Source organism: Vombatus ursinus, unplaced genomic scaffold (genome assembly GCF_900497805.2).
Source record: "Vombatus ursinus unplaced genomic scaffold, bare-nosed wombat genome assembly UNPS02014798.1, whole genome shotgun sequence".
Taxonomy (NCBI): Eukaryota; Metazoa; Chordata; class Mammalia; order Diprotodontia; family Vombatidae; genus Vombatus; species Vombatus ursinus.
The window spans coordinates 71,161,312-71,188,217 of record NW_020954576.1 but is presented as its reverse complement, the minus strand read 5'-3'; the positions used below and the strand labels follow the sequence as shown (position 1 = coordinate 71,188,217).

Below are 26,906 nucleotides of genomic sequence, written 5' to 3'. Positions count from 1 at the left end.
TCTATCTATCTATCTATCTATCTATCTATCTATCTATCTATCTATCTATCTTTACTTCTCCATAGACTATAGGCCCCTTGGGGGCAGGAATTGTTTTTTGTATGTGTGTGTACTTTTTTTTGTTTGTATCCCAAGTATCTAGCAGTAATCAAGTCAACAAGATGACAACAAATATTTATTAAGAATCTGCTATATGCAAAGCACTGTGCTAAATGCTAAGGATACAAAAATAAAATAAAACAAACAAAAAAGAAAGGTTAAAAATATATATAGTACCTGGCCTTAAGGAGTCCAGTCTATGTATAAATGAGATATGTACCAGATAAATAGGAGCTAATCACAGAGGGAAGGCACTAGGATTAAGGGATATCAAGAAAAACTTCTTGTAGAAGGTGGAATTTTAGCTGAAATTTGAAGAAAGCTGGGAGATAGAGGGAGAAGGGACAGAATTCCAGGCATTGAATGGGAGACAGAGAGTAGATAAATGCATGGAGTTAAAAAATGGAGAGTCTTGTGTGAGGAACAGCAAGGAGGCTGGTATCACTGGATCTCATGTGGAAATAAGTAAGGTGTACTAAGACTGAAAAAGTAGGAAGGGGCAAGGTAATATCTGAAGGGCTTTAAAAACCAAACAGTATTTTCTATTTGATCCTGACAGTAATAGGGAGCCACTGTACTTTATAAAATAGGGAGTGGTATGTTTGGGCATGAGTTTTGGGAAGGTCAGTTTGACAGCTAAGTGGAGGATGTACTGGAATGGGGTGAGCACTGAGATGGAAAGCTATTGCACATGTCCAGATATAAGATGATGAGGGTTTGCACCAGGGTGGTGGCAATGTTAAAGGAGAGAAGGGGGTATATATAAAAGATTTTAGAAATGTAAAATAGCCAGTATTGACAATTGATGGGGGGGGGGGTGGGAGTGGCAGTGAAAAAGAGTGAGGAGTTAAGAATGAGTTAAGAATCTCACTTATGACTCTAGGTAAAGAGAGAAATGATCATTAATAACCAATATCTTTGGGAGATTCAGATTTCTCCCCTTCTTCCAAAGTCCTGAAAGTTCAGTCTCTTGGAGGACATCAACTGATAATGAGATTGAATTAACCCTCCTCATCTTGGTCAGACACCCCCACCCCCAACCTTAAAAGGAATTTAATCTAAGGTGGGGAAGCCCATTTTTTTCTACTCAAGCTTGGGTGGGGACAGATCCTTTTGTTTAGATAGCCCAAGGCTAGGGTTGGTCTGAGATAATTTCTCTAAGGATGACTTGATGTAACTAGCAGCCCCTCATTTAACACCTAAGGATAAATAAATTGTGAGCCCCCATCATGATCGTCTTTGATCTAAAAGAGATGACCAAATTACCATCCTTTTATCAATAACCTTCTGGCCTTATTAATATGATTAAATTACCCAGAAACTGTGTCTCTTGAACTTTTTTAAATGTCACAGCAAGTAGGAGGATGGTAGTGACCTCAACAGTTAGAAAGAAGAGAAGGCTTTGGGGGTGTAGGGGTGTGGGAGGAAGGAGGTGACAATGAGTTTAGTTTTGGACATTTTGAGTTTAAGATGTCTATGGGACACCTACTTTGAGATGTCTAGTAGGCCAATGGAGATAAGACACTGGAGATCAGGAGAGAGATTAGAGGTAGATAAATAAATCTAAGAATCATCAGCATAGAGATGATAATTAAATCTTTGGGAGCTGATGAGGTCACCACCAAGCTAGAGAAGAAAAGAGGGCCCAGGATAAAGTCTTGGATGAAAAATGAGGAAAGAAGACTGAGAACGAATGGTCAGATGAATAGAAGGAGAACCAGGAAAGGACAATGTCACAAAAACACAGAGCAAAGAGAAGATCAAGGAAAAGAGGGAGTGACAGTGTCTCAAAGGCTAAGGAGAGGTTAAGAAGAAGGAGGAAGCTTGTTGATTGATTGAGTCTAAGTCTTAACTTTTGTATATCAATTCAACAAGTACTTATTAAGCACCTACTATGTGCCAGCATCTGTGCTAAGAGCTGGAGATACAAAGGTAAAATAGAAACAGCCCCTGCCCTCAATATGCTTACATTATGCTAAAAGGAAAGAACATATATACATATATATATATATGTATGTGTGTGTGTCAATAAACATGTATATACATGTCAATAAATAGAAAATATTTACAAAATAAATGCAAAGTATTTTGGGAGGTTGGAAAGCTTGCTCCCCAGGTAGGATCAGGAAAAGCTTCATGTTAGGACAGCATTTGAACAGATTCATGAGAGAAGCTCCAGTTTTCAAGAGGTAGAGATAAAAAGGATGATTTAAAGCTGAGGGAAGAACCTGTGCTCTCTTACATAATGGCAGGAAAAGGAATGTTGGATGCCAGTATGAGGGCCAGATATTGACTTAGAAAATCACAAATTCACATTATCTGTGTTGTATTTTTATTTATTTTTCTTAAACATTTCCTAATGACATTTTAACCTGCTTGGCTACACTAGGCAGTTTTGTAGGCCACTTGAGGTAGGGTCTGAGCTTGGCACCTCTATTGTATCCTGTAGGGCAATAGGTCAGGGAAACAAAAAGATTACTACGTACCTGTTTTCCCTTCTCTATATTATCCTAGTAGGAGAATAAATAGATAACTAGAAAGAGACCCTACTTTAGTATCTGGATATCTGCTTTGAAATGTATGTTATTACAAATAATTACATTTAATAGAGCTCATTTGCTATGTCAAGCCCAATCTATCTCTAGAAATACAATTGAAAAAGGAAGGTCTTGGCTCACATTTCCAAAAATCTTTTCATTCATACATATAAAAGCAAGGAAGAGAGAGGAAAAGAAGGAAATTTTGCTTTTCTTTCCAGTACAAATGTCCTACAGTCTTTTTTTTTTTTTCAGGGTAATCAAGGATCTTGTCAAGTGACTTGAGAAATCATTAGGTCCCACCCCCTAATTTTATATATAGGGAAACTGAGGCAGAGAAGTAAAGTGTCTTGATCAAGAAAATAAGTTCTTGGTAGAACTGGGATTTCTAAGTCACAATCCCATGTATTGTCATGTACAGAAACTACTTTAGTTTGTTTCTTCCCATGCCCTCACCATTAAATAATGGTGTTTCAGAAAAAAAGAAAAAAAAACTTTTTAAGAAAAATGCTCCCTTAAGGTTATCAGTTTTAATGTTTAAACTTACATATGTGATAAGTTTTCAAGCTGTTTTACCAGAGTATAACACCCACAAAAAGAACTCTGATCCATATATCACTTTTTTCTCAATTAAACCCTAAGATGAATTAAGGCCATACTCATGGAAGGATCTTGCCCTCTTTATGGTATGCTGTCAGTATACAATCAATTTTCTCTCTCACTTCTGGATTGAGGAAACAAGGGCAGTGGAGGTAAAAAGGCAACACATGTTTAAATGACTAAGCCACAATCTCAACTCCAGTGGTTCTATCATGTTCTCCCATATGGAAACAATTGAATGAGACAGAGATATGCGTGAGAAAACAGTGTAAAAATACTGACACAGATGCCCATTCCAGTGCTGATTTGTTTTCTTCCAGCAATTCAGGATGAAATTTCATTGTTTTGCAATTTTGCTTTACGGAGGTAGTAATTTGTCAGATGGGTAGGAAATACCTCTCTAAAGTCTGGAAATGTTTCTTCCTTTTCTGGATCAGTGAAAGTCAGCTTGATTATATGAAGTTCAGCAAAAATATTATGGGCATTTTCCCAAAGAACATGATACCACCTGACACTGGATTGCTTTTTTTTAATTGAGCTAACTGTATTTTAGCAGTTTTGCATAGTATATAGATAACTAGCCTTGAGGTTAAGAAGACCTGGATTCAAGTACCCGAGTGATACAGTTGGACTGTTTGATCGTAGCAAAGTCATTTAACTTCTGAGGGGCCAAAGCAGGGTCCAAAGACTATAAGTTGTGGACTATTTGTTGTTCTTCATTGGTATAAAAATATTCTTCATTTATAGTTCCTTACACCAATGAAAAACACACACACACATATGTATGCATGTGTATGTATCTGTATATATATGTTAGTCTGGCTCTGTGATTGCATTGGTGTAGGGAAATATAGGCAATTAAATAATTCATACAAAGAGAAAAATACATGTATGTACACATACACACTCATTTCTTTTCTTAAATCAGCAACAAGAGAAACAACTCTTCCTACTGAACTCCATGTTAATACTTCAACATCTGATCCAGTTCCATCTCATCCCTGATATAGTACCTCCTCTGGTGTCACTCTAATCCCCACTCAAACTGTCAGATTGGGTCCCTAGAGAGTAACCAACAATTTCTCTCCTCTAGGTTCAAAAAGAAACCCTGAGGGGTTAGGAGTGGTTTCTATAGTTCAGAAACCCCCATCTGTCTGTTCCTCATTGAATATCCAGGCAATGTAAATTTGTCAGCTAGAGTTAACTGATAGCTAGGTGGTGCCATAGTGCACAGAGCACTGGGCTTGGAATCAGAAAGACTCATCTTCATGAGTTCAAATCTGTCCTCAGACACTTGATAGCTGTGTGACCTTGGGCAAGTCATTTAACCCTATTTGCCTCAATTCCTCATCTGTAAAATGAGCTGGAGAAGGAAATGGCAAACCACTCTAGTATCTTTGCCAAGAAAACCCCTAAATAGGGTCATGAGGAGTAAGACACAACTGAAATGACACAATAACAACAGAGTTGTACATAACAAAGTCCATGGTGAAATGGGCTCAAGCTTATAGAAAACATGTGGTAAGGGGGAAACGCTTGACTCCTGATTGGAGATAAGTCCTCTTCTCCTTTTGTGGAGTCCTCATGAAGTTCTCCTGAGGTGTATTGTAGACACCACTGGGTGAACCACTAGTAAGTTCAGGCTAATCTCAAGTCATTATTAGTCTGAGGGAGAACAGGTTTAGCAGTAGATAAATTTTGGGGCTCCCCTAAAAGGTGAAAGGCTTGAGATCTAGGACACCTAGAGGTGTCCAATCCAGGCTAAAAGGAGTTTGTATTACCAGGTTTCGCCCTCACTTTTTTTTTTCTGATTTTTCTTCACTTTCTTTTTTTTAAAATTTATTTATTTTTTTAGTTTTCAATATTCACTTCCACAAGATTTTGAGTTCCAAATTTTCTCCCCATCTCATCCCTCCCCCCACCCCAAGATGGCATGCATTCTGTATACCCCTTCCTCTAATCTGCCCTCCCTTTTATCTCTCCCTCCCTTCCCTTATTCCCTTGCCCTTCTATTTTCCTGTAGGGCAGGATAGATTTCTATACCCCATTTCCTAAATTTATTTCCCAGGTGTATGTGAAAAAAAATTTTTTAACATGTGTTTTTAAAACTTTGGATTCCAAATTTTCTCCCTTCCTTCCTCCCTCCCTACCCACCCCCATTGAAAAGGCAAGCAACTCAACACAGGTTATACACGTGTAGTCATGCAAAACACTTTCACAGTAGTCATGTGAAAAACTAAGTATACTTCCCTTCATCCTATCCTGGCCCCCATTTATTCTATTCTCTCTTTTGACCCTGTCTCTCCTCAGACGTGTTTGCTTCTGATTATCCCCTCCCCCAATCTGTCCTCCCCTCTATCATCCCCCTGCTCTCTTGTCTCCTTTCCCCCCTATTTTCCTGAAGGGTAAGAGGTTTCCATACCCAATTGAATGTGTATGTTATTCCCTCCTTAAGCCAAATCTGATGAGAATAAGATTCACTCATTCCCTCTGTCCTTCCCCCATTTCCCCTCCACTGTAAAAGCCTTTTCTTGTCTGTTTCATGTGAGATAATTTCCCCATTCTACCTCTCCCTTTCTCCTTTTCCCAGTATAATCCTCTCTCACCCATTAACTTTATTCTCCAGATATCACCCCTTCATCTTCAACTCACCCTGTGCCCTCTATCTATCTATCTATACATACATATAATTTTTCCCTCCAACTACCTTAATACTGACAAAGGACTCGTGGGTTACAAATATCATTTTTCCCTGTAGGAATGTAAACAGTTCAACCTTAATAAGTCTCTTATGATTTCTCTTTCCTGTTTACCTGTTCATGTTCCGCTTGAGTCTTGTATTTGAAAATCAAATTTTCTATTCAGCTCTGGTCTTTTCATCAAGAATGCTTGAAAGTCTCCTATTTCACTGAATAACCATTTTTTCCCCTGAAGGATTATACTCAGTTTTGCTGGGTAGGTGATTCTTGGTTGTAATCCTATGTCCTTTGCCCTCCAGAATATTATATTCCATGCCCTCCGATCCCTTAACGTAGAAGCTGCTAAATCTTGTGTTATCCTGATTGTGTTTCCACAATAATTGAATTGTTTCTTTCTGGTTGCTCACAATACTTTCTCCTTGACCTGGAAACTCTGGAATTTGCCTACAATATTCTTAGGAGTTTTCCTTTGCGGTCTCTTTCAGGAGGTGATTGGTGGATTCTTTCCATTTCTATTTTGCCCTCTGGTTCTAAAATATTGGGGCACTTTTCCTTGATAATTTCTTGAAAGATGATGTCTAGGCTTTTTTTTTGATCATGGATTTCAGATAGGATTTCAGGAGGACAGATTGGGGGAGGGGACAATCAGAAGCAAACACTTCTGAGGAGAGACAGGGTCAAAAGTGAGAACAGAAGAAATAGGATTTCAGTTCAATAATTTTTAAATTCTCTCTCCTGGATCTATTTTCCAGGTCAGTTATTTTTCCAATGAGGTATTTCACATCGTTTTCTATTTTTTCATTCTTTTGTATTTATTTTACAGTATCTTGATTTCTCATAAAGTCACTAGCTTCCAATTGCTCCATTCTAATTTTTAAGGAAGTAATTTCTTCAGTAATCTTTTGGACTTCCTTTTCCATTTGGCCAATTCTGCTTTTTAGGGCATTCTTCTCCTCATTGGCTTTTTTGGACCTCTTTTGCCATTTGGGTTAGGCTATTTTTTAAGGTGTTATTTTCTTCAGTATTTTTTTGGGTCTCCTTTAGCAAGCTCTTGACTTGTTTTTCATGATTTTCTTGCATCACTCTCATTTCTCTTCCAAGTTTTTCCTCTACTTCTCTTACTTGTTTCTCAAAATCCTTTTTGAGCTCTTCCATGGCCTGGGACTGATTCATGTTTTTCTTGGAGGCTTTGGATGTGGGAGCTTTGACTTTGTGGTCTTCTTCTGGTTGAATGTTTTGATCTTCTTTGTTACCAAAGAAAGATGCTATGGTCTGACTTTTTTTGGACCTTTGTTTATTCGTGATCCCAGCCAATTACTTGAGTTTTAAACTCTTTGTTAAGGTAGGGGTCTGCTTCCAGTGTGGAGAATGTACTGTCCCAAGCTTCAGGAGTTCTGTGTAGCTGTTTTCAGAGATACTTCTAGGGATCTGTAAATTTTCAGTTCCTCTAAGGTAATATGATTAAGGGGCGAGGTGTTTATTCCTTTTCTGGCCTGTGCTCTGGTCTATGAGTGACCACAAGCACTCTTTTCTGCCTTGGAACTGTGAGGAGAATTTCCTCTCCACCACCACTACAAACTCCACCATGGCAGCACTACACCTTGCCCCAGGATCACCACCCAGAACTGTGACCCAGATCTAACCATGGGCAAAGCAAGAGAATCCTGCACCAGCAGAGAGATCCCTGCAATTCCCCTCTGGTCAGCCACTTGATTCCCCTCAGTCTGTGGGCCAGAAGCTCCAGAAGCAGCCGCCGCTCCAGGCCAAGCTCAGGGACTAGGGCTGGGACCACGCTTCTGTCTCTTACTGCAGACACAGACTTTTCCCACTGACTTTCTAAGGTGTCTTTGGTGTTAGTGGATTGAAAAGTCTGGAAACCACCACAGCTGCCAGTGATTTAGTCCTCTGAGGTCTCCTCCAGGTTCACTGAGGCCTGCCTTGCCTGTGCGCCCACGCCAAACTGCACTCTTCTCCCAGCCTCGCGCAATACACCTTTCATATCAACCATCTTTTTGTGGGTTCTGCTGCTTTAGAATTTGTTTAGAACCATTTTATACAGGTATTTGGAGGGGTTTGGTGGAGAGCTCAAGCAAGTCACTGCTTTTATTCCACCATCTTGGTTCTGCCCCTCTCTCCCTCACTTCTTGTCATTCATCCTTCCTTCTTTCCTTCCTTCCTTCTTTTCTTCTTCCTTTAATGCTTCCTTCCTTGTAATCAGAATTTGTAAAGTCCTGGGATCTACAGAACAAAAAAAAAGGTGAAGGTTTAGCTGAAAAATCTTCAGAATAGGTCTGGGGATTCACCTCTGGGACAAGGCATCCTAAACAACAATTTTCCAGGTAATTTAGTCTGTTCAATCCAATGAGAACTAATTAAGTGCCTGCTTTATATAAGGCATTGTATTAGATATTGGGAATAAAAGAAGACAAAATAGACCCCTGTCCTCAAGGAGCTTCCATTCTACTGAGCAATGTAGATAGCAACAAACTAGATGTTCTGGAATCCAGAGTAAATCTTAGCACCAGAGTTATTCAAATTGGATGCACATGATCTGCATGATTTCTTAAACTCTGATATTTTGGCACATCAGACAACTAGGTTTATCTTTAGAATTATTTGTCACAAAATAATTGGCATCAAAACTGTTATATCAGATCCCTTGCACTACATTCTATTCTGGAAATGACTAGATCAAGTATACATTCTCCATATCTACTTGGGCCATTTCATAAAATAATTCATTGATAAGATACTATATGTAAAATACTATGACATACTAGAAATATAAGGAATTTTATCATTATCTTCATTATAATTTCCATTGATATTATTTTTATTGTTATTATATCTAGTCCACATCAGATCTGTCCCATCCTTCCTCCTAGTGCCTAGATGACATGTGGTGGTATTCTTCTTTACTCTCCTCATTTTAGATTTTCTAAAACATCCATAAAAATAGCATCTAAGCTATTCTTTCCTTTTAGGAGCACATTTACAAATTGATGAAAAGTGATTCCTACCCACGTTTCATACGATCCAGTGCCTACCAGGAGCTGCTACAGGCAAAGAAAAAGGTATTGGTCTTTCTTACCTTTTTTTTTTTTATTTCCATAGCTTTTAGTAATAATTAGTTCAGTCTCGTCTGCAGGGGCCAAGCTGCTAGATGTCTGGTAGGTAGACAGGCTCCTGGCCAAGAAAGCCTTTTCCATTTTTCCAGTGTCAAATGAGTTTTCCTTCCTTTTCTTTTCTTTCCTTTGCTGCATGTATTCATACATTCCAAATTTTATTATAATTTTCTTTATTTTATGTGAATCCTCTATATAATTTAAGGAAAAAAATGAAGAGCTGCTTATCAGAGAGAGAAAAAAATAATTATTTTGATGTCTTCCTTTGAAAGGCTCTTTCTTTCATTAAACTGGTACATTATTTCTTTGGGCACAGATCATGTTACTTAAAATGGACTGGGAGGTTTCCCCCATTTATTGTCACCTCAAATTTAGCAACCCTTCTTATGAAATATTTTTGGTCAGATTTTTGCCCAGTTCAGTTACTACTATGCCCCAAGTGTTTACAATGTCTGAAAGAGTATAAATATACTAGCAGTGAGACACGTACATAGTGAGCAAAGGTGAATTAAACCACCTTAGAATTATTCAAGTCAGGTATTAAGTCCTAATGCCAACAGCTCTCTTTAAATCAATGGAAAAATTAGTCCAGGTTCTGGGTTGGACTAGGAATATCATACCACCTTTCAGTTTTTAAATATTAAAGAGGAGATTCTGAAATCTTGTACCATCTGACATGAAGATAATATTTTCTATGAGGTCATCTAAAGCCAGTCTACTTGTACAACTGAGAACAAATTCCATATGTAAATACCATAGATGACCATCAGAGATAGTCTTGACAGCAAAGCATTGAACACTTCTAGACAGCTGCTTACCATAGTCCAAAAGTCCATAGGCCATGAGAATGACAGTGTAGTGGCATCAGACACTGACTTCATTTTTGGCTATTCTGATTTTACGTTAATCACACCAATTTAATGCATGTGACAAAATCTCTTTCTTTTTAAATGATGTGTTACAGAAAAACAATGAATAAAAAGTATTTCATTAGTGACTCTCTACTAGCACCCTCTTGATTTCTTACATGGCATTTATGTCGCAGCCTTGCATTTCATCATCCTTTTTTTTCTGCTCTGTTCTTTTTCTTTTCTTTTCTTTCTTTTTCTTTTTGCTTTCTTTCTTTTATGGGCCTTTCTCTCTTTCCCTCTTCCCATCTACCCCTCCCACATCCCAAGTAAGTTGGGCAACTCAATGGATCGCAGAACATCTTTTGAGAAACTTGCGCATATGTGGTAAGTGTTTTATCCTGACAGATTAAAGATGACTAAGTCCAATGAAGTAGCCTCCACTCCCAGCTTCACCCCTCACCTTTGCTCTATTGATGTCACAGCAGATGAATGTGTTACGGTTACACAAATTCAGGATTTCATGCTTCCCTCTAAGCTTCCTTTTCTGTTCCATCTCCCATTGCCTGGTGGGGACAAGATGCTACAAAAGGCAGACAGTGTGTTTTGGCTTTGGATGCTTAAAGAAGCATGAAATAGGTCATTAAAAAGGAAGAATATCAACTTTTTCTTTCTTTTTTAAACAAATATTGGAAAGACCTAGGAGGGCCTCCTTTACGTTTTTCCTCATAGTTATGTCTACAACTCCCTTCTAAAGAGAACATGTTTCTATCCTGTTTTCCCCTCATATTGGTCTTTCTGAGACTCAGACAAATGAGAAAAGTCTGGTTTCCTTATATCTTTCACATTTGTCATTTGTGGGAAGAATGACCTTTTGAATGGCTTATGGAAAAGCTTCATATGAATGCTGTTTGGTAGCAGGATACAAGCCCTTAAAATGTCCCATCATTATGATTCCTCTATTCTTTATTCACAGAAAGATGTTGGAAAATATTGCATCAAAGCACACAGGAAATCAGTGACTTTCCTGCCAACACTTTCCTATTCTCTCCCAGGTGTTTTGGTGATGTCCTTGTTTTCAGGATTCTTTTTGGATCTTTCTGACCTGATGTAAGCTCAAACTAAAGCATTCAACACATTTATTTTTATAGGGCAGAAACATCCCTATTTTCCCATGCCATAAAAACTGTACACCAACACTGAGGGCCAGCACTAACCTGTTATGAAAAGAGGTAGAACAATCTTGGTTTATACTCAAGTTCGTCTGCATTGTCTGTTGAGTTGTGCAGTTAGTTCCATGCTGCTGTGTGCTTGTCGTGGCTTTTGCTGTGATGACCAGTTCAATGGAGCTCTCTGTGTGTGTTGAAATGGAAGTTGATCAGCTTCAGCAAAGATCATGGTTTTTGTTTTTAGTTACCTTGGATGAGAATAGGAGTTGGGGGCGGGTGGAGTGGGAACAGATTGCCTTTGTGAATTACTGGCTATGTCCCCAGTGTTCAAAATATCTAAAAGACTTTAAAATGGTAAGTTGTTAGAGTATGTAAGACATGATTAAGAGAAGCAAAAGGCCTAAGACCTGAGATATTCGAGTATAACCTGTACTCTGATACAATTTAAACTTCAAGATCTTCCGACAGGAATCTTGACTCAGGCCTAGATTTTTATTACTCTCAGGTCAAAATCTGATTGTAAGTCATGAATAGGAAAAGTACTCCAAGTTGAGGGGAAGATGTAGAGACTGAAAACAAAGCAGTCAATGCTATTTGAAACAAAAACCCCAAGTTTTTGCTTGATGATGTGGCCATGGCATGTTGCACTGTGATTTGTGTGTTGTCCAAGAAGACTGTTTCATATCAAACATTTTCTGATCTAATGACCTTCAAACTTTGTCTTTGAGATTGTGATCAAAACACCTACTCTGGGTAATCGAAAATCACAATAGATCTTGAGGTGAGGAGAAAAGGAAAAAAAAAAGCATTACAATGGTTCCTACGCCATCTCTCTGCAACACATATGCAATGCCCAGACCTAACCATGCTCCCCCACTCTTACCCATGTCACTCTTCATTTTAGATTTTGGAAGAAAATAGGTAACAAATGAGGGGAGGAATGGAATGTTTCATAGTAGTTTGCCCTTACCAAGAAGTGGATGGTTGGGATTTGAGGTTAAGAATGAAGAAAATAGGGGCAGCTAGGTGGCACAGTGGATAGAGCACTGGCCCTGGCTTCAGGAGGACCTGAGTTCAAATTCGATCTCAGACACATAATACTTGCTAGCTGTGTGACCCTGGGCAAGTCACTTAACCCCATTGCCTAGTCAAAAAAATAAAAATTAAAATAAAAAAAAAGAATGAAGAAAAGATTAAAACAGGCATAGAAGAAAAGGGGAATCATTATCTTTCACATCCCACCTAACTAACACGTTGGTTAATTTTATTTAAATTAGCCAACTGATTATTAACATAACCAATTATTATGTCAGTGGTCTTTCGTTGTTGAAGATTAATGCTTTTCTACTCAGAAGACTAAAGAAATTTTTGGTACATTGTATACCTTCTACAAGTCTATGGGGTTAAACCTATAATGCTTTCCTGTGTACACTTTGCTCTAATGAAAGTACACAGGACACTTTCAGGATGACAGGAGAATACTACCATGATTTTCCATTTTCCTCAACTGGTTATTAAAGAATTCAGTACTTTTTTGGGGGTTTTAAGAATGACTCTTCAGCCTACAACATACAAATTAATTATTTCCAGGAGAAAAATCTACAGGGTGAAAGATGTATGTCACAAATCATTGAAAAAAATAATAACAGCTGTCCCTGCAGAAGTTCCTTTTGATTTCATCAACTCAGTATTCCTTCTCTCCAACAGTCCTCCTCTTTCTATTGCTTTCCTTTCCTTTTTTTTTTGCCTTCTATCATCATGATTTGCTTTTAAAGTTAATAATTGTACTATGTGTATAGTATATAGCAATTTTTTTCATTAAAAGCCTGATAATATAATGTGATAATATGATATTGATATGAGATATTATGACATAAAACACAGTTAGCATTGCATAGTGGATAGAGATTTGGCCTATGATTCAGGAAGATCTAGATATAAGTCCTGATTCTTTTCTCTGAACAGGCTAGGTGTGTAACTCTGGTTCAAGTTAGTTTTTCATTGCCCTAGACAACTTTTTAAGACTAAGTTGCAGAGAAAATATAGAACCCTTGACTAATTAAATCACAAGTCCAGTCAAACAAACAAACAAGCACAAAATAAAACATTATTTATAAAAGAAAATAAAAAAGGTAGAAGATAAACATAGAAGCGTGGAAATTCACAAAGGCTCTGTCCCTCTACTTTTCTATCAATATATATTCTTTTCTTTCATCCTCTCAATAGCTCCCATGAGTAGAAACATAATCTCTTTCCAATAGACTGTGAGTTCCTTCACTTGGCTCTTTTTATATCCCCAGTGTTTAGCACAGTGCCTGGCACCCAGTAGGTGCTTAAGAAATTTTTATTGACTGACTGACTAGAGATGATTCCCAAATCAATATATCCAGCACCAGCCCTAATCTCCTGGACAAAAACTATACCAGGATATCCCAAAGTCATCTTAAATATAATCTGTTCCAAACAAAACTTATTATATTTTCTCAAAATCCCTTACCTCTTCCAAATTTCTCATTTCTCTTTTTCTGACCCTTACAGCCACCCAGCTTCTTCCTACCCTCATGACATTGAACAAGTCTCTTAACCCTTTTGAACTTTAGTTTCCTTCTTTTAAAAATAGAGACATTAATGTTTTCACATCTTGCAGATATGCTTTGTATAAATATAAGTTATTTTGTCAGAGAAGCTGTCTCCTGAAAACAATCTAGGGCACATATTATTCTGAGCCTTGATTTCTATTTCTCTATGTACAAATTCTAATTCAACAAGTTTTTATTAAGTGCCTACTATATGCTGTACTAATCAAAGGGAGAGGAGGTAAGTACCAAGTTAAGAAAAGTGACAGTTTTCTTCCTTTTCCCTCCTTTCTTTGCTTCCTCCCTCCCTTCCCTCCTTCCTTCCTTCCCTCCATCTCTTCCTCCTTCCTTGCTTCCATTTCTGGATATAGCATTTCCCCTTCCCCCACCAGTGATCATTTCCTTGTAAGAAAGAAAAACAGTTAAGCAAAAACAATTGACAAAGATACCACACCCAAAGAATCCCACATCTCCAATGGAAGAAAGATAGTGCATTTCCTCATTTCTTGAGAGATTGTCATTTGGCGTAAGTTTGTATACTAATGTATCCTTCTTCACTCCACCAACTATTGCAATTGCTTCCCCTTCCTTTTAGTTAACTACTTTGTCTCTTTCTTCTCCAATCCACCCTGTACATTAAAGAATCAAAGTGATTTTTCTATATCAGCACAAACCAACTTGTTACTCCTGTAATGAAAATCAACAATGCTTATCGTTGCCTCTTGAAAGGGTATTTCAATTACCTGTACTTTGGGTTCACTCATCCTCTTTTATTTGTGACTTCTCAGACCATAACTCCTTTCGCTGGCTACTACTCAATTATAAATATCGTCTCCTCCATTATAATGTATGTTTCCTGGGAGAAGGATCTTCTTGGTTTATCCATTTGTATCCCCCACACTCAGTACAGTACTTGACACTTATCAAGCCTATGATAAATGTTTTTCGTTCCTTCATTCATTCCTTAGGTCCCTATTGCCACTAAAATAAAATATAAACTCCCTTGTTTGGTATTTAAGACTCATCACAAGCTGGCCCCAAATTATCTTCCCAGCCTCAAAAAACATTACTCACCTTCCCATGCTATACAGTATAGCCAAGCTGTTACTCTTATTATTTCTCATACCCCACACTTCATCTCCCAATGCCATGAATTTGCTCAGTTGTCTCGTAGGCTTGGGATGAACTCCTTCTTCACCTCAGTCTATTGGAATCCTTTCTTTCCATCAAGATTCAGCTCAAACACCATCATATGAATTCTTTACTAATCTACCTAAGCTCCTATTGATTTCTCTCTCAGCATTACTTTGTAATATACATATGACATATATTTACATAGATCATATATTTATTTAGTACACATCTTTGGACAGGTAGGTAGTACAATGTAAAGAATGTGACCCAAGGCAAGTTACTCAGCCTCTGACTCAGTTTCCTCATTTGTAAAATAGGATAATAATAATACCTCCTCCCCAAGTTATTGTGAGGATAAAATGAAGATAATATTTCTAAAGTGCTTTGTAAACCTTAAAAGCTATATAAATTAATTTGTTGTTTTTGTTTTTCCAAGATGTATAAATTCCTAGAGGGCAAGGGCATATTTTCATTTTTGTTTTTATATTCCCAGCACCTAGTACAGTTTCTGTTATGTAGTAGGTGCTTAATAATGCCTATTGATTGGTTAGTTGATTGGAGTGAATTCATTCTGGCCCTGACTAAAAAGAATTTAGATTATGACTAGAGACTTTGAAATCCCATTGGTTTATCTAAAAAAAAAAGCAATCTCCTCTAGGCTTGATTGGTGTTAAGCATTCCAGTAAGATCAGTATCTATTTTATGCACCTAGAAAATCAGGAAAGAAAGAAATCTTGAAATTTCTTTGTTAAAATACTTTTCATTTTATTCAATATTTCATATACCAGGGGACAGATCATGAACTTGGAATCAGAAAGACCTAGGTAAAAATCCTGCCTCATCTACCTACTAGCTATGTGATCCTGGTCAAGTCATTTAACCTCTTCATGCCTCAGTTTTCTCATGAGTAAAATGAGGAGATTGGAGTTGATGGCCTCTAAAGGCTTCTACTGGCTCAGAATTTATGACACTATAATACAGGCTTAATGATCTATGATGATAAAGCTAAAGCAGCTAGAAAATTCCTTTAACATCTGTTCCCACCCCAGGAAAGGAAAGACAAAGTTTAGTATCCTAAAAAATATCACTGGCCATATTTTATACTGCTGATACTGATGAAGATATAACAAAAGGTAGGCCCATAGAGTGTTGCATATTTACCAATGTAACAAAGGATCAGCAAAAAATGTGATCAGATGAAAAACTGAGAGGGAAGTGATTGATGCAAGCTATGTATCTACAATGCGGAGGCCCCAAGGGGCACTTAGTGTCCCTCTGTTTTCTAATTAAATGTCATGGGATTTATTGCCTAAGAGCAGAAGGTATGATTATAGGTGAGCTGCATTAATTATGATACCAAAGAAACTAAAGGGGAAATAAATTTCAAGGTGGTTATTGGCTTCCTCACTATAAGTAACACTGGCAAACCCAGATAGAAGGATACATACATACTGAGAGACTGATTAAAAGTGAACTTTTTCTATTTCTCTTTCTTTTGTTAGAGATTTCAAAACCATCTATCATTTTATTGTAGACTTACATAGACATTCATCTTGTTTAATTGACACTGGTGTGATGATGATTTATTTGAAAACACAATGCCGTATTTCCTATGGGATGTCATCAAATGACCAGTGTTTGGCATATGTGGATACACAGTTTAATTTTGCTTAGACAATAGATCCATATTTTTTGATGTAGCTTGATCTTTTCTTGCCTTGGGAATTCTATAGACTGAACAGTGTCAGCATATGTTACTGGCATTGTAGCCTCATTGGATCAACAAAAGCCTTGGGATGTTCCTTGAAGAATTTGCGGTAGGTCCTGGGTGTACTTTGGGATATTTGCCCATCACTGCCACAGGTACTAGTTACGGAATAACAGTAGCACTTTTCTTCAAGAAGCATAGCGCAGTACAGCTATGAATGCATGAAAAACACATATTAAGCTCCTACTATGCATCAGCCACTGTACTAGAAAGCGGGGACAAAAAGACAAAAATGAAACAGTCCCCGCCCTCAAGAAGCTTACCTTCTAAGCAGAGGAGAAAACATCTATAGGAGAATGGTGTGCAGGGAAAGAAGTTTTTGGCTGAGGAGTCAAAGGGAAGCTAGGATAGAGGTGGGAGGATGGGACTACAAGTTTGTACCAGGAAGCTCTATTACTTCTATCACCACTTCAGGGTGAACTATTTCAGGGTGTCTAACTTGGAAGACATGCTCAGAACCATGTTATAGTTCACATCACTCTTTCACAAAGAATACTATCACAGGGTTTTTCAATTCAACACACAACGGCATCAAAATGAAGCTAAAAAATGTCATTTTTTAATCCATAGCAAGCCATTCTTAATGTCATATTATCACAATTTGCCTTATTTGTTCCGGCATTGGTCACAACTTTATTTTGACTGGCTGCTGCTAAGGCCATGCACATTCTTAACGTGAGGTTAGCTCAACAAAAGTGATAATTAAACATTCAAATATCTTGTCAGTGACTACAGAATTTTCTACATTATCCCCATTCTTTATTCCTTTACTTCTCAAAAGAAAAGCCTGCTTTTTCCTTTTCATTAGCAATGCCTCTGTTTGTACTCTTGGTCCCATTTCATCCTGTCTCATCTAGAAATTTTCTCCCTTTGATCACCCTGTCTCTTAATTTTCAGTTGAAAATATGTCCTTCGCTTTTGCTTACAAATATGCTCACATCTCATATAACTTAAGAAAAATAAACAAAATAAAACAAAAAAAAACACTAGACCCTACCATTTCTTAAAGCTATTATCCTATAGTTCTCTTCCTTTTCACAGTGAAAATTAACTAATTGCCCACAATTTAGAAAGTGGGATTAAAAGAAATTGAAAAGATTAGTTTATGCCCTTTACATTTTCCTCATTGGTCTAAGAATGTCCATGCTCTTTTCTATTATTGTTTTTTAACAGACACTAAGTTATTATTAGTAACATTTTTGGTGGATAGGGATTTGGGAAAGGGGAAGGAATAAGCATTTATTAAGTGCTCAGTATGTTCCAGGCACTCTGTTAAGCACTTTACATATATTGTCTCATTCAATCCTCACAATAACCTTGTGAGGTAGGTGCTATTATTATTCCCTTCTTATAGCTGATGAAACTGAGGCAGACAAAGATTAAGTGACTTGCCCAGCATCAAAGAGCTCATAAGTATCTGAGGCTGAATTTGAACTCAGATCTCTCTGACTTCCTCGATTTTAGCATTACTTCCCTGTACCAATTTGATTTCCATTCTAAATGTCTTCATATGCTCAGCTGTGCTAGTTGTTACAGGATGTATGTTAGGAATTCCTATGTCATCTTTCTTAGTGTCAGCTACCTTTTCCAAGCCCCCATGCCTGTGATATCACATGTTAATCAGTATTATTTTTATGATACACAAAACCCTTTCTTTCCTAAAAGGGAACTCTAAATCTGATGACATATTTCTTTTTGCTATCTTTATCATTTATGCTTAGTTTTGAATTAGTACTTTGAGTCATGTTTTGAAAATAGGTAAACCATAACCATAGAGAAACTGATATATGTATATGCACTCCCAAAGCCATTTCTTTAAAAGTTTGGCAGGCCCCATAGATTATTATGCTAAGTTCGGTTTATCTTGTTTATGTCATCTATTTTGGCCTCTCCCCCTTTTTTTTGAGCCAAAGACTAAATATCCTCAAAACTTGCCAAAAATAATAAACAGATTAGATTGTGCCTGTAATTTTTCAACAAAGAACAAGAAAAGCAAAGGGGGCCATAGTAATTCCTGGAAACTAAAAATCCCCAAATTACATTGGCTTCTTTCTTGGGAGTAAAAAATGATTCAACTGTTCATTATTTTTCTGGTAAAGTCTGACTTTTGGAAATCCAGGTTTAGAAATCCAAATGAATAAATGAAGATTTTTATTTCATCGACTTTCCATTGACAGTGAAAAAAAAATTACCCAACATATCTATCTGTGTGATTACAGCACAGAGAGTTACTGCCATTCTTTGAATAACGTATCAACTTGGAAAACTTCACAGTTTCATTAACTGGGTCTCTGTCTTGTCCATCCATGCCTGGGTCTCTTTCTTGACTGATTGCTCAGTACCTCCAGTACTTTTGCCTCCTTCTTTCTCCCCACAACCTATCAGGAACTAGAGTCCTGAACTCTATTTTAGAGATGAGAAAACTGAGGCCCAGAGAGATTGATTTGCCCAACGTCATACGGCCAGGGTCAAAGGCAGGTTGCAAATTCAGGTCTCAATGACTTCAAGACCATCACTCTACCCACTAAGCTATGAAATCCTATTGTGGGGTAGTGGAAAATAATGGCTAGAATGTGGATATATTACAGACGGCCTAAAGACCAAACAAGAGTTTTGATGGGTGAGACAATGGGGATTTCTATCACCAGACCAGTACCATTTCATTAATGGTTACAGTCTTTGGGATTTCTGTTTGACCCTATGCTCAGTGCTTTTTAAACATATTATGGCAATGTGACAAAAAACATGTAATTAAGTGATTAAAGAAGAAACCTAGAACAACTCTCAGACAAAACCAAGAAAAGTTTTGGGACCTCTTTGTTCCTATGTCCAATCTGGAGCTAACAGACCATTCTAAGCCAGCTTACTAGACTACAGCATTCTGTGGGGAAAGTTAGGGAGTGATATTTAAAAAAAAAAACTAGCTAAAAGACACTTTTAGCAAGCTGCACAGATAGTTACAACTATTGGGAGATGGCTAAAGACTTAAAAAAAATCTGAATAACTACATTTATAGGATGTAAAGCTGAAAGAGACCTTAAGAAGTCCTCTAATTTAACACCTTTGTTTTTATAGATGAGGAAACTGGATCAAAGGAATTTAATTCAATTCAATTAGCATTTATTAAGCACCTACTATGTACCAGGCACAATGTTAGCCATAAAGCATAAAAAGACAAAACCAAAACTGCCTCTACCCTCAAAAATTTTTCGAGTCTACTAATAGGTCCAAGAGATGGGAAGTAACTTTGCCCAAAGTCCACAGGAAGTAAGTAGGAGAGCTAGGTTTCAAATCTAGGGCTCTTAACTCCAAATCATGTTTCTTTCCCCTACACTATACTGCTTTCTTAATAAATTCCCTTAAGTGCCTCTATTTTCATGCCTTAACATCTCTTTCATTCTGCTTACCTCTCCCAGTCTGGGTAACACTCTTACTTATTAATTTAGCTAAACAAGCCAACAAATGGGGCTAACTAATTACCTGAACGCTGACTTCTTCCTACAGAGCCCATTTAATGCTTCAGGAAAGGAGGGAGTCTAATGTTTCTTTTGCTCATTGAGGTTACAGCTCAAAATCTGATTCAATATAATTGTCCACCATCATCATCTTGTTGGTATTTTCCCAAAGCTTAGATTTCCATCTGGACTATTTGCTGGTGAATTGGTTATTTTAGCAGGCAATTGATTCTTTAATGAGGTAGAAGGAATGCCTTTAGCAAGGTGTTCAGAAAAATCTGAATGCTGAGAACTTTATTAAATAATAGCATGCATTCTCTGCTGAATTCAGGGGATGGTAGTGGTGCTGTTTTTCACTGAGGGTCTGGAGGACTTTGCTTGTGTGTCTTTATCTGATTGTTTTATAGGTGGTAATGATGTTTTATGTTCAGTCAGATGCCAGGTTACAGCCTGAGGTTTGTTTTGTCCTTAAATTAGTTCTGTGCTGCTTTTTCAAATACCTGGTCCATTCATTGGTCATTGTGTAACTTTTCTGGATCAATTGTGGAGGATAGTCTCTTGATTTTTTTCTATTATTGTTTTGAGTTTCCTTTTGTTCCATATCTATTTTTCTCTGTCTCTGAAGGTTTCTACTTCCATTAAAGTCTCTTAGCCTTCAGTATTAGGAAAGAATAAGTATAAATCATACATTTTATGCATAAACATCTCTGTTATTTATAAGAAGTTTGCTTTGAGAGGCACTTGGTTAAAACCGCTATTAGTGAGAGTCATTGACTTTTCTTGTTAGCTCTTGGACTCAGGAATTTGGAATTTAGCTATAAAAATTCCCCTCATTCTTTAACTTGGCAAAATTGTGAAAAGATTATTGGCAGTAGCTAAATTTATAGTTTCCAAGAAACCTTGCTGACAAATGATTGTTACCAAATAATTGAAATTCAAATACTTTCTCTTGGACCTATAACTATACCTGATTTGCCCTTCCCCACATACTCATTTGAGTTTTTTCAACAAAATGAGTAGCCTAAAATACACAGAGCTCATATTTCCGTCTACTTGAGTGACCATCCACATATTTCTTCTTCCTACAGACAGTTAGGAGGCTCAGCAGATAACTGATGGACATGGAGTCAGGAATACCTAAGTTCAAATTTGTTCCTAATCATTTACTAACTGTGTGATCCTAGATAAGTCACTAAACTGTTATCTGCCTCAGTTTCCTCAACTGTAACACGAGGATAAAAATAGCACCCATCTCTCAGGGATGCTGTGAGGAACAAAGAAAATAATATTTATAAAGTGCTTAGAATAGTGCCAAGCACACACCAAAAAAACTAAATATTTCCTTCCTCCCTCCCTCCCTTTCCCTTCCTTTCCCTTCCCTTCCTCCCCCAAAACAGGATTTAGCTTTTTATGATATCTAAGATATATGGAGATAGAGTTTTCAAAAGAGTACATCTGACTGAGATTAAGATATTTCTTTTTCTATTAAAAGAGCATTTGTGCTCTCGGGTCGATAGAATGTCATTCATTTGTCTCAGGAAGTCCTATGATTAAAACAGCAAGCATATGTAACTTGCTTGTTCATCAATTCTTTCACATTCCAACTCCATGTTTGTTTATTTTTTAATGAACCCATATGCATCTTTGGGTTTCCATGCTGAATCAATTTTTTAAAATGTATTTACTGGGCTATCAGCCTACATGATCCATTGGTATCTATGCAACATCAAAAGAACTTAAAGAAGGTCCTCAGTTTATTGAGTCAAGTCAGGAAAACCTGGGTTCAAATTTTGCCTCTGACCCTTACTAGATGTATGACCCAGGGTAAGTCATTTAACCTCTATGTTCCTTAGGCCACTTTTTAGAGGATGCATTTCCTAAATTCTAGAAGGTTAACACTTAAAATCACTAAGCCTTCTAGTAGTCAGTATTACTCCGTAAAATTATCAAAGGTAAACTTCAGCCTAGAAGCAGAAAAGTGCTTTTGTGTTTTGTTTTGTTTTATTTTAATTTCTTCCAGCATTATGTGATTGTTTCAGTGCCTGGAATTAGGAAAAAAAAAAAAAGCAGGTTGGTTTTTGCCATCCTCAACAGCAGCAACTTTCTACTATAGTCAGATGCAGAAAGCTTTGGGGGTCTCAGTGCCTTGAAGATGTACTGCACCTGTGACAGGAAGGGTCTGCTTCCTTTATCAATTGAGGCCATATGCCTTGCAAGTTGCCCATTGTTCCAACTTGTCTTCCTTTTTTCCTTTTCCTTATTTCACACAATGACTAAAAAAATCTTATGTTAGGGTAGAACTTCCTTTATTATACTTTGGCTTTTTCCATCTCTCATACTGAAAGTTAATTTGAGCTCCCATTGGTAGTGACTGCTATGAAAATTAGCAAAAAAGACTGAATTAATCCTTATACCAGCATGCTGTGGTTGTTATTGTTGTTAGGCATATTTGTTGGCACTGCCTGACTTGAATGTTCTTATACTTTGCTCAAATGTTTTCACTTCTAAAGATAATGCCCTTTGAGTGATGATTCCTCCTCTGTCAGCTCTCCCTCATCACATTGTGAGGACATAGTAGGGGATTACATTACGTACTGCCCCTAAGAGTTCTATCTCAATTTGTCTGTGTGATTAGAATGCAATATTTCTCTCAGTGCTTTGGCCTTCAACCTTGATTCTACCTTACAGGAGACAAAAATTCCATCACATAAATTATTTAGGTATCTGAGTACACTAGAGGACTTTCTGTTTTATATTAATGTTTTGTAATATGAGGTTTTAAAAAATGATTAGCCTGCAGACTGCATATCTGCTACTGAAAAATTAACAAAAAATATCACTGGAGGGTGTAAAATTATCTTCGTAGGCAGGCACTCTTGTTCTTTCCAGTGATGAAGACTTACATGATCAGAAATTGATGAGATTCCCCAAAAGTAGAAGAATAGTTAATTCCTTCATTTCTCTCCTTCATTTTATGGAATAGTCACAGCCTTAACTCAGTTTCCGTCACTTAAAATCAGTAAATTCAGCTCTACTTTTTTTTCAGATACTAAATCCATTAGTCTCAACCAACACAAATTTTGACAAATTCTTGTTTAGTTGCCTGGAAAAAACAAAAATATTTTCATGTCATCATCCCTTGGTTCCTAAGACAGAGCAGCCTTCTGAAAAATGTCATCTCTGAAACGTCTTGCATCTTAGATTGTTTAACTAATAGGTATGACAAAATCAGGCTTAGGTGTTGAATCATTGCTATGCATAAATGGAATGTTTATGGACATGTTTATGATTTGCTAATCTGTGCTGTGAAACCATCAGTCTGTTTGCAATTGGTGGGATGGGGAAGGGGGAGAGAGGGAGGGTAAATTTTGTCCAGTGGCTAAAAATTTAAGCAAAGGTGTACCTTAGGGACTCTGTCTCAACCCTGGTACTGGATTGATTGCCTATGATTTCACAATGTCACATCCAACACCAGAGGGCTGCTGTTGAGCAGGTTTTCAGAGATCATGCCTCTGTTTTCTGTTTCTTTGTTTGTGTTCTTATCTTTTCCTCAGGGGAAATCGCTCACATCAAAGAGGTTAACCAGTCTAGTTCAGTCCTATTAAAAAGGATCTACTTGTAGCATGGACCCAGCCTCGAATCATTATACACACTTTGTAGCTCACTAATTCCCTGGATCAGAGGACATTAGACCAAGATGTTGCATGAGCAAAGGACTGGATTTGTTCTCTTTTGTGTACACTAAAGCATTACAGACTCCGAGGGACTCTATCCCTTCTCACTGCTTCCATTTCAAACCTTGTCTGTTCACTTCCTCCTTCATATCAAGCTGGATCTATCTATTACTTTTCTGCAAGTTCAAGTACAGTGAAAACTTTTTTTTGAAAGCTTCTACTAGACACACAGTTTATTTAAAAAAAATACAGTAAATCCCAAACTGAAAGAATTGTAAAAAATATATATTAATAAATATGCATATGGCATCACATTTATTGAACAATAAACTAGCACAGAAAGTTTCATTTCGCTTATGTATTCCCAGTCAGAAAAAAAACTGTCTTTGTCTGTTGTCTGTACATTCTCTGTTAATGTTTCTTGCGTTTATTTTTATACCATATTTAAAAAAGAAACACCCTTTTACTCCAAATGTATTAAAGTTGGTAACCCTTCTCTGTAAATTTGTGTATGTTTATATTGTGTTTTATCTTTCATTAAAAGATGCAGAATCTCGTTCCTTTTGTAACCTTGGGCTTCAGTTTTAAACTGGCAAACCAATTGTTATTAAAGTGTCTCTCACTGAGCTGGCCTGGTTTCCACCAGGCCATAGCAAATTTGCTATGGATCAGGAAGCCTCAAAGGTAGATGTCAGATGTATTTGTCAGCTTTCAAGGTTTCATGTTTCAGTGACAGGAAAAAAAAAGTCACATGTCCTCTCCGTGAATGGTGTAAATTAGATTGTGCTTATAAACAAGCAAAGAAAATAACTTAATATTTCAATTGAATTCAAGAATAATTTATCTACCTATGATGTCCCAGACATTTTGCTAGAACAAACAAACAAACAAAAACAGTTCCTTCAAGGAGCTTGGTTTCTCTTTGAGGGAAGGAGGGAGGACATGTATACAGATAAGTAAACACAAGATGTATTTTTTTAAAAGTAAATGTAATATAATTTGAGGGAGTGTGGAAAGCACTAACAACTGGGGAAATCTCACTCAGGATGTGGTTCTTAAGCAGAGTATTGAAGGGAACTACTATGTGAGACATTAAGTGAAGAGACAAAACATTCTACACAGGGTAGAGGAACTGTCAAAAGGAAAATCTCTCCACTGCAGAAAGAAGATACAGAAATAGAAAATGGAAAGAGATTCATAGTGAATATCAAGGAGGCCACTATGCTGCTTAGTTCTTTGGCGTTTCATATATCCCTCATAACTGGTGACTCTTTGCATTCAGCAAAGCAATTATATGAACTGATAAATGCAATTATGAATTATGAAGAATTATGGAGAATTGTGAAAGGAATTGGCATTCTTACCCAACTGTTTCCCACTGAAATCATCCCACTTTCATGACTCAATATCATCCTACCACATAGGCTGTGAGAAGGAACCAGTCATTTTGTCATATAACCCAGAGAGTTAACCCTTTTATTCCTCTTTGCACCTTCCTTGCTATCTTTTCCTTCTTCAAGTGTAACATTTTTTCCTGGACACCATTGGAGCATAGCACCCTTTTTTGGTGTAGACACCTATCTTGTCCTTACCTAAACTACCTGCCCCATGTACAAGGTACCATATTGAAATGGCTTGGCCCTATGCTAATCTGGTCCTCAGATTTCTGGAACCCTCATCTAGGTACCACAACTTTAAAACATTTGTCCTTCATTCAGAATGTATTTAGACTATAAATGAGGCAATGTGATATTGTGGACAGAGGGCTTGTCTTAGACCTAGGGGGCTTGTCTTAGACCTAGGTAAACCTATCTCCAGGTCCTGCCTATAACATAGACCTGCTGAGTGACTATAGGCAAGTCACTTGACTTACCAGAATCTCAAAAACTCTATTAGAACACAAGTAATAAGAGTTGTTGGATATACATTGGTAGAGAAAGTTTCAAAAGGAAATAGTTACTAATAAAATTAGAAGTCTGAACAACACAAAAATTCTCTACCTATATTGACATTTCAAATCAAATACTAGTTGGACAATAGATGTGAATAGAACAAACTCTTTGGGGTGTTAAAGTGAAACAGATTTTTTTGCTCCTTTTGGAGGTAGTACAAAGCAAATTGTTTTTTAACCACTTATTAGACTGTTCTTGAAAACAAAACAAAACAAAACTTCTTCCCAAAAGGCTAAATGCAAATACCTGTGGGATGTTAGTGAACCTTTTCATTTGATTGTGAACTTGAAATCACCCTCAATTTTAGAAGCAGGTTGTGTTGAGTTCTATATAATGGGAGCTTGAGGGAAATCAGAAGGATTGAATCTACCTCTCATGTGGGAAGCCAGGGAACTCAGTTTTGTTTGGGACCTAGGGTTAGGTTAAAAAAATTATAGGGTTCAGGTTACCTACATAAAATATAGGTTTCAAAAGAAGTATCAAAATGCAGAATTGCAAGAACTCAGTTATAGACTCTATTCACAAACTTTTAGAATAGTAAAAAAAAAAGTTAAAAAATTAAAGGCTTGAAGGGAGAAAGTTTATTTATTAACAGGAATACACACTTAAATGTAATACAGAGAATAATCTGAATACCCTAACAGTTATAGAAAAGGAGCTTTAAAAATATGGATTTTTTTGTGTCCAGACCTGGGATTTCATAAGAATAGGTGATTTCTATTGTGCAAACTCCATCCATCAAAGTAAGTTGTCTGTATCATATATTTGTAGAGAAATGTTTGCAGCAATGGGAAGTCAAATGATTTGTTAATGATTACACAGAATATGGATCAGAGGCAGTACTTGAACCTAGTTCTTTCTGAATGCAGGGGAAGTCCTCTAACCCCTACTCTATGCTATCACCCCAAATACATGACTATAAGCCAAAAAAGAAGAAGAAAAAAGAATAAAAAATACTGGTAAAAGTGCATTTATGGAATTTTTCACACATAAACACAAGTCAGAAGACTTTCCTCTGAACAGTTTGTACTGATAGCAGCTCTCTATGCTTCTTTGAGGCTTCCATCTAGTCTGCTATCCTTATTAGTTGGACCTTAGATTCCCAACAAACTCTAGATTGGGTTTCAGTGACCCTTGAAAGCACTAGAGGTCAACCAAGAGGCTAATTACTTTCATGATGTCCTGTCCTAGGTGCCCTCAGATTCCCCCTTCTGATGGTCTAGATTTTGAGCAATTTTTAGCAATTTCTAAATTGGATTGCTAAATTCCA

The 26,906-nt window shown here is 37.1% G+C and overlaps 1 protein-coding gene across 1 annotated transcript in view; it reads left to right on the top strand.

Annotated features, from left to right (window-relative positions):
* Nucleotides 1–11,111, top strand: part of LOC114049867 (regulator of G-protein signaling 7-like) — a 633,475-nt gene extending 622,364 nt beyond the window's left edge. The window contains exons 16-18 of the mRNA XM_027871311.1: nt 8,920–9,009; nt 10,243–10,295; nt 11,060–11,111. Of these exons, the coding sequence (XP_027727112.1) occupies nt 8,920–9,009; nt 10,243–10,295; nt 11,060–11,111 (195 nt within the window). The remainder of the gene's footprint in view (nt 1–8,919; nt 9,010–10,242; nt 10,296–11,059) is intronic.
* The last annotated feature ends 15,795 nt before the right edge of the window (nt 11,112–26,906 follow it).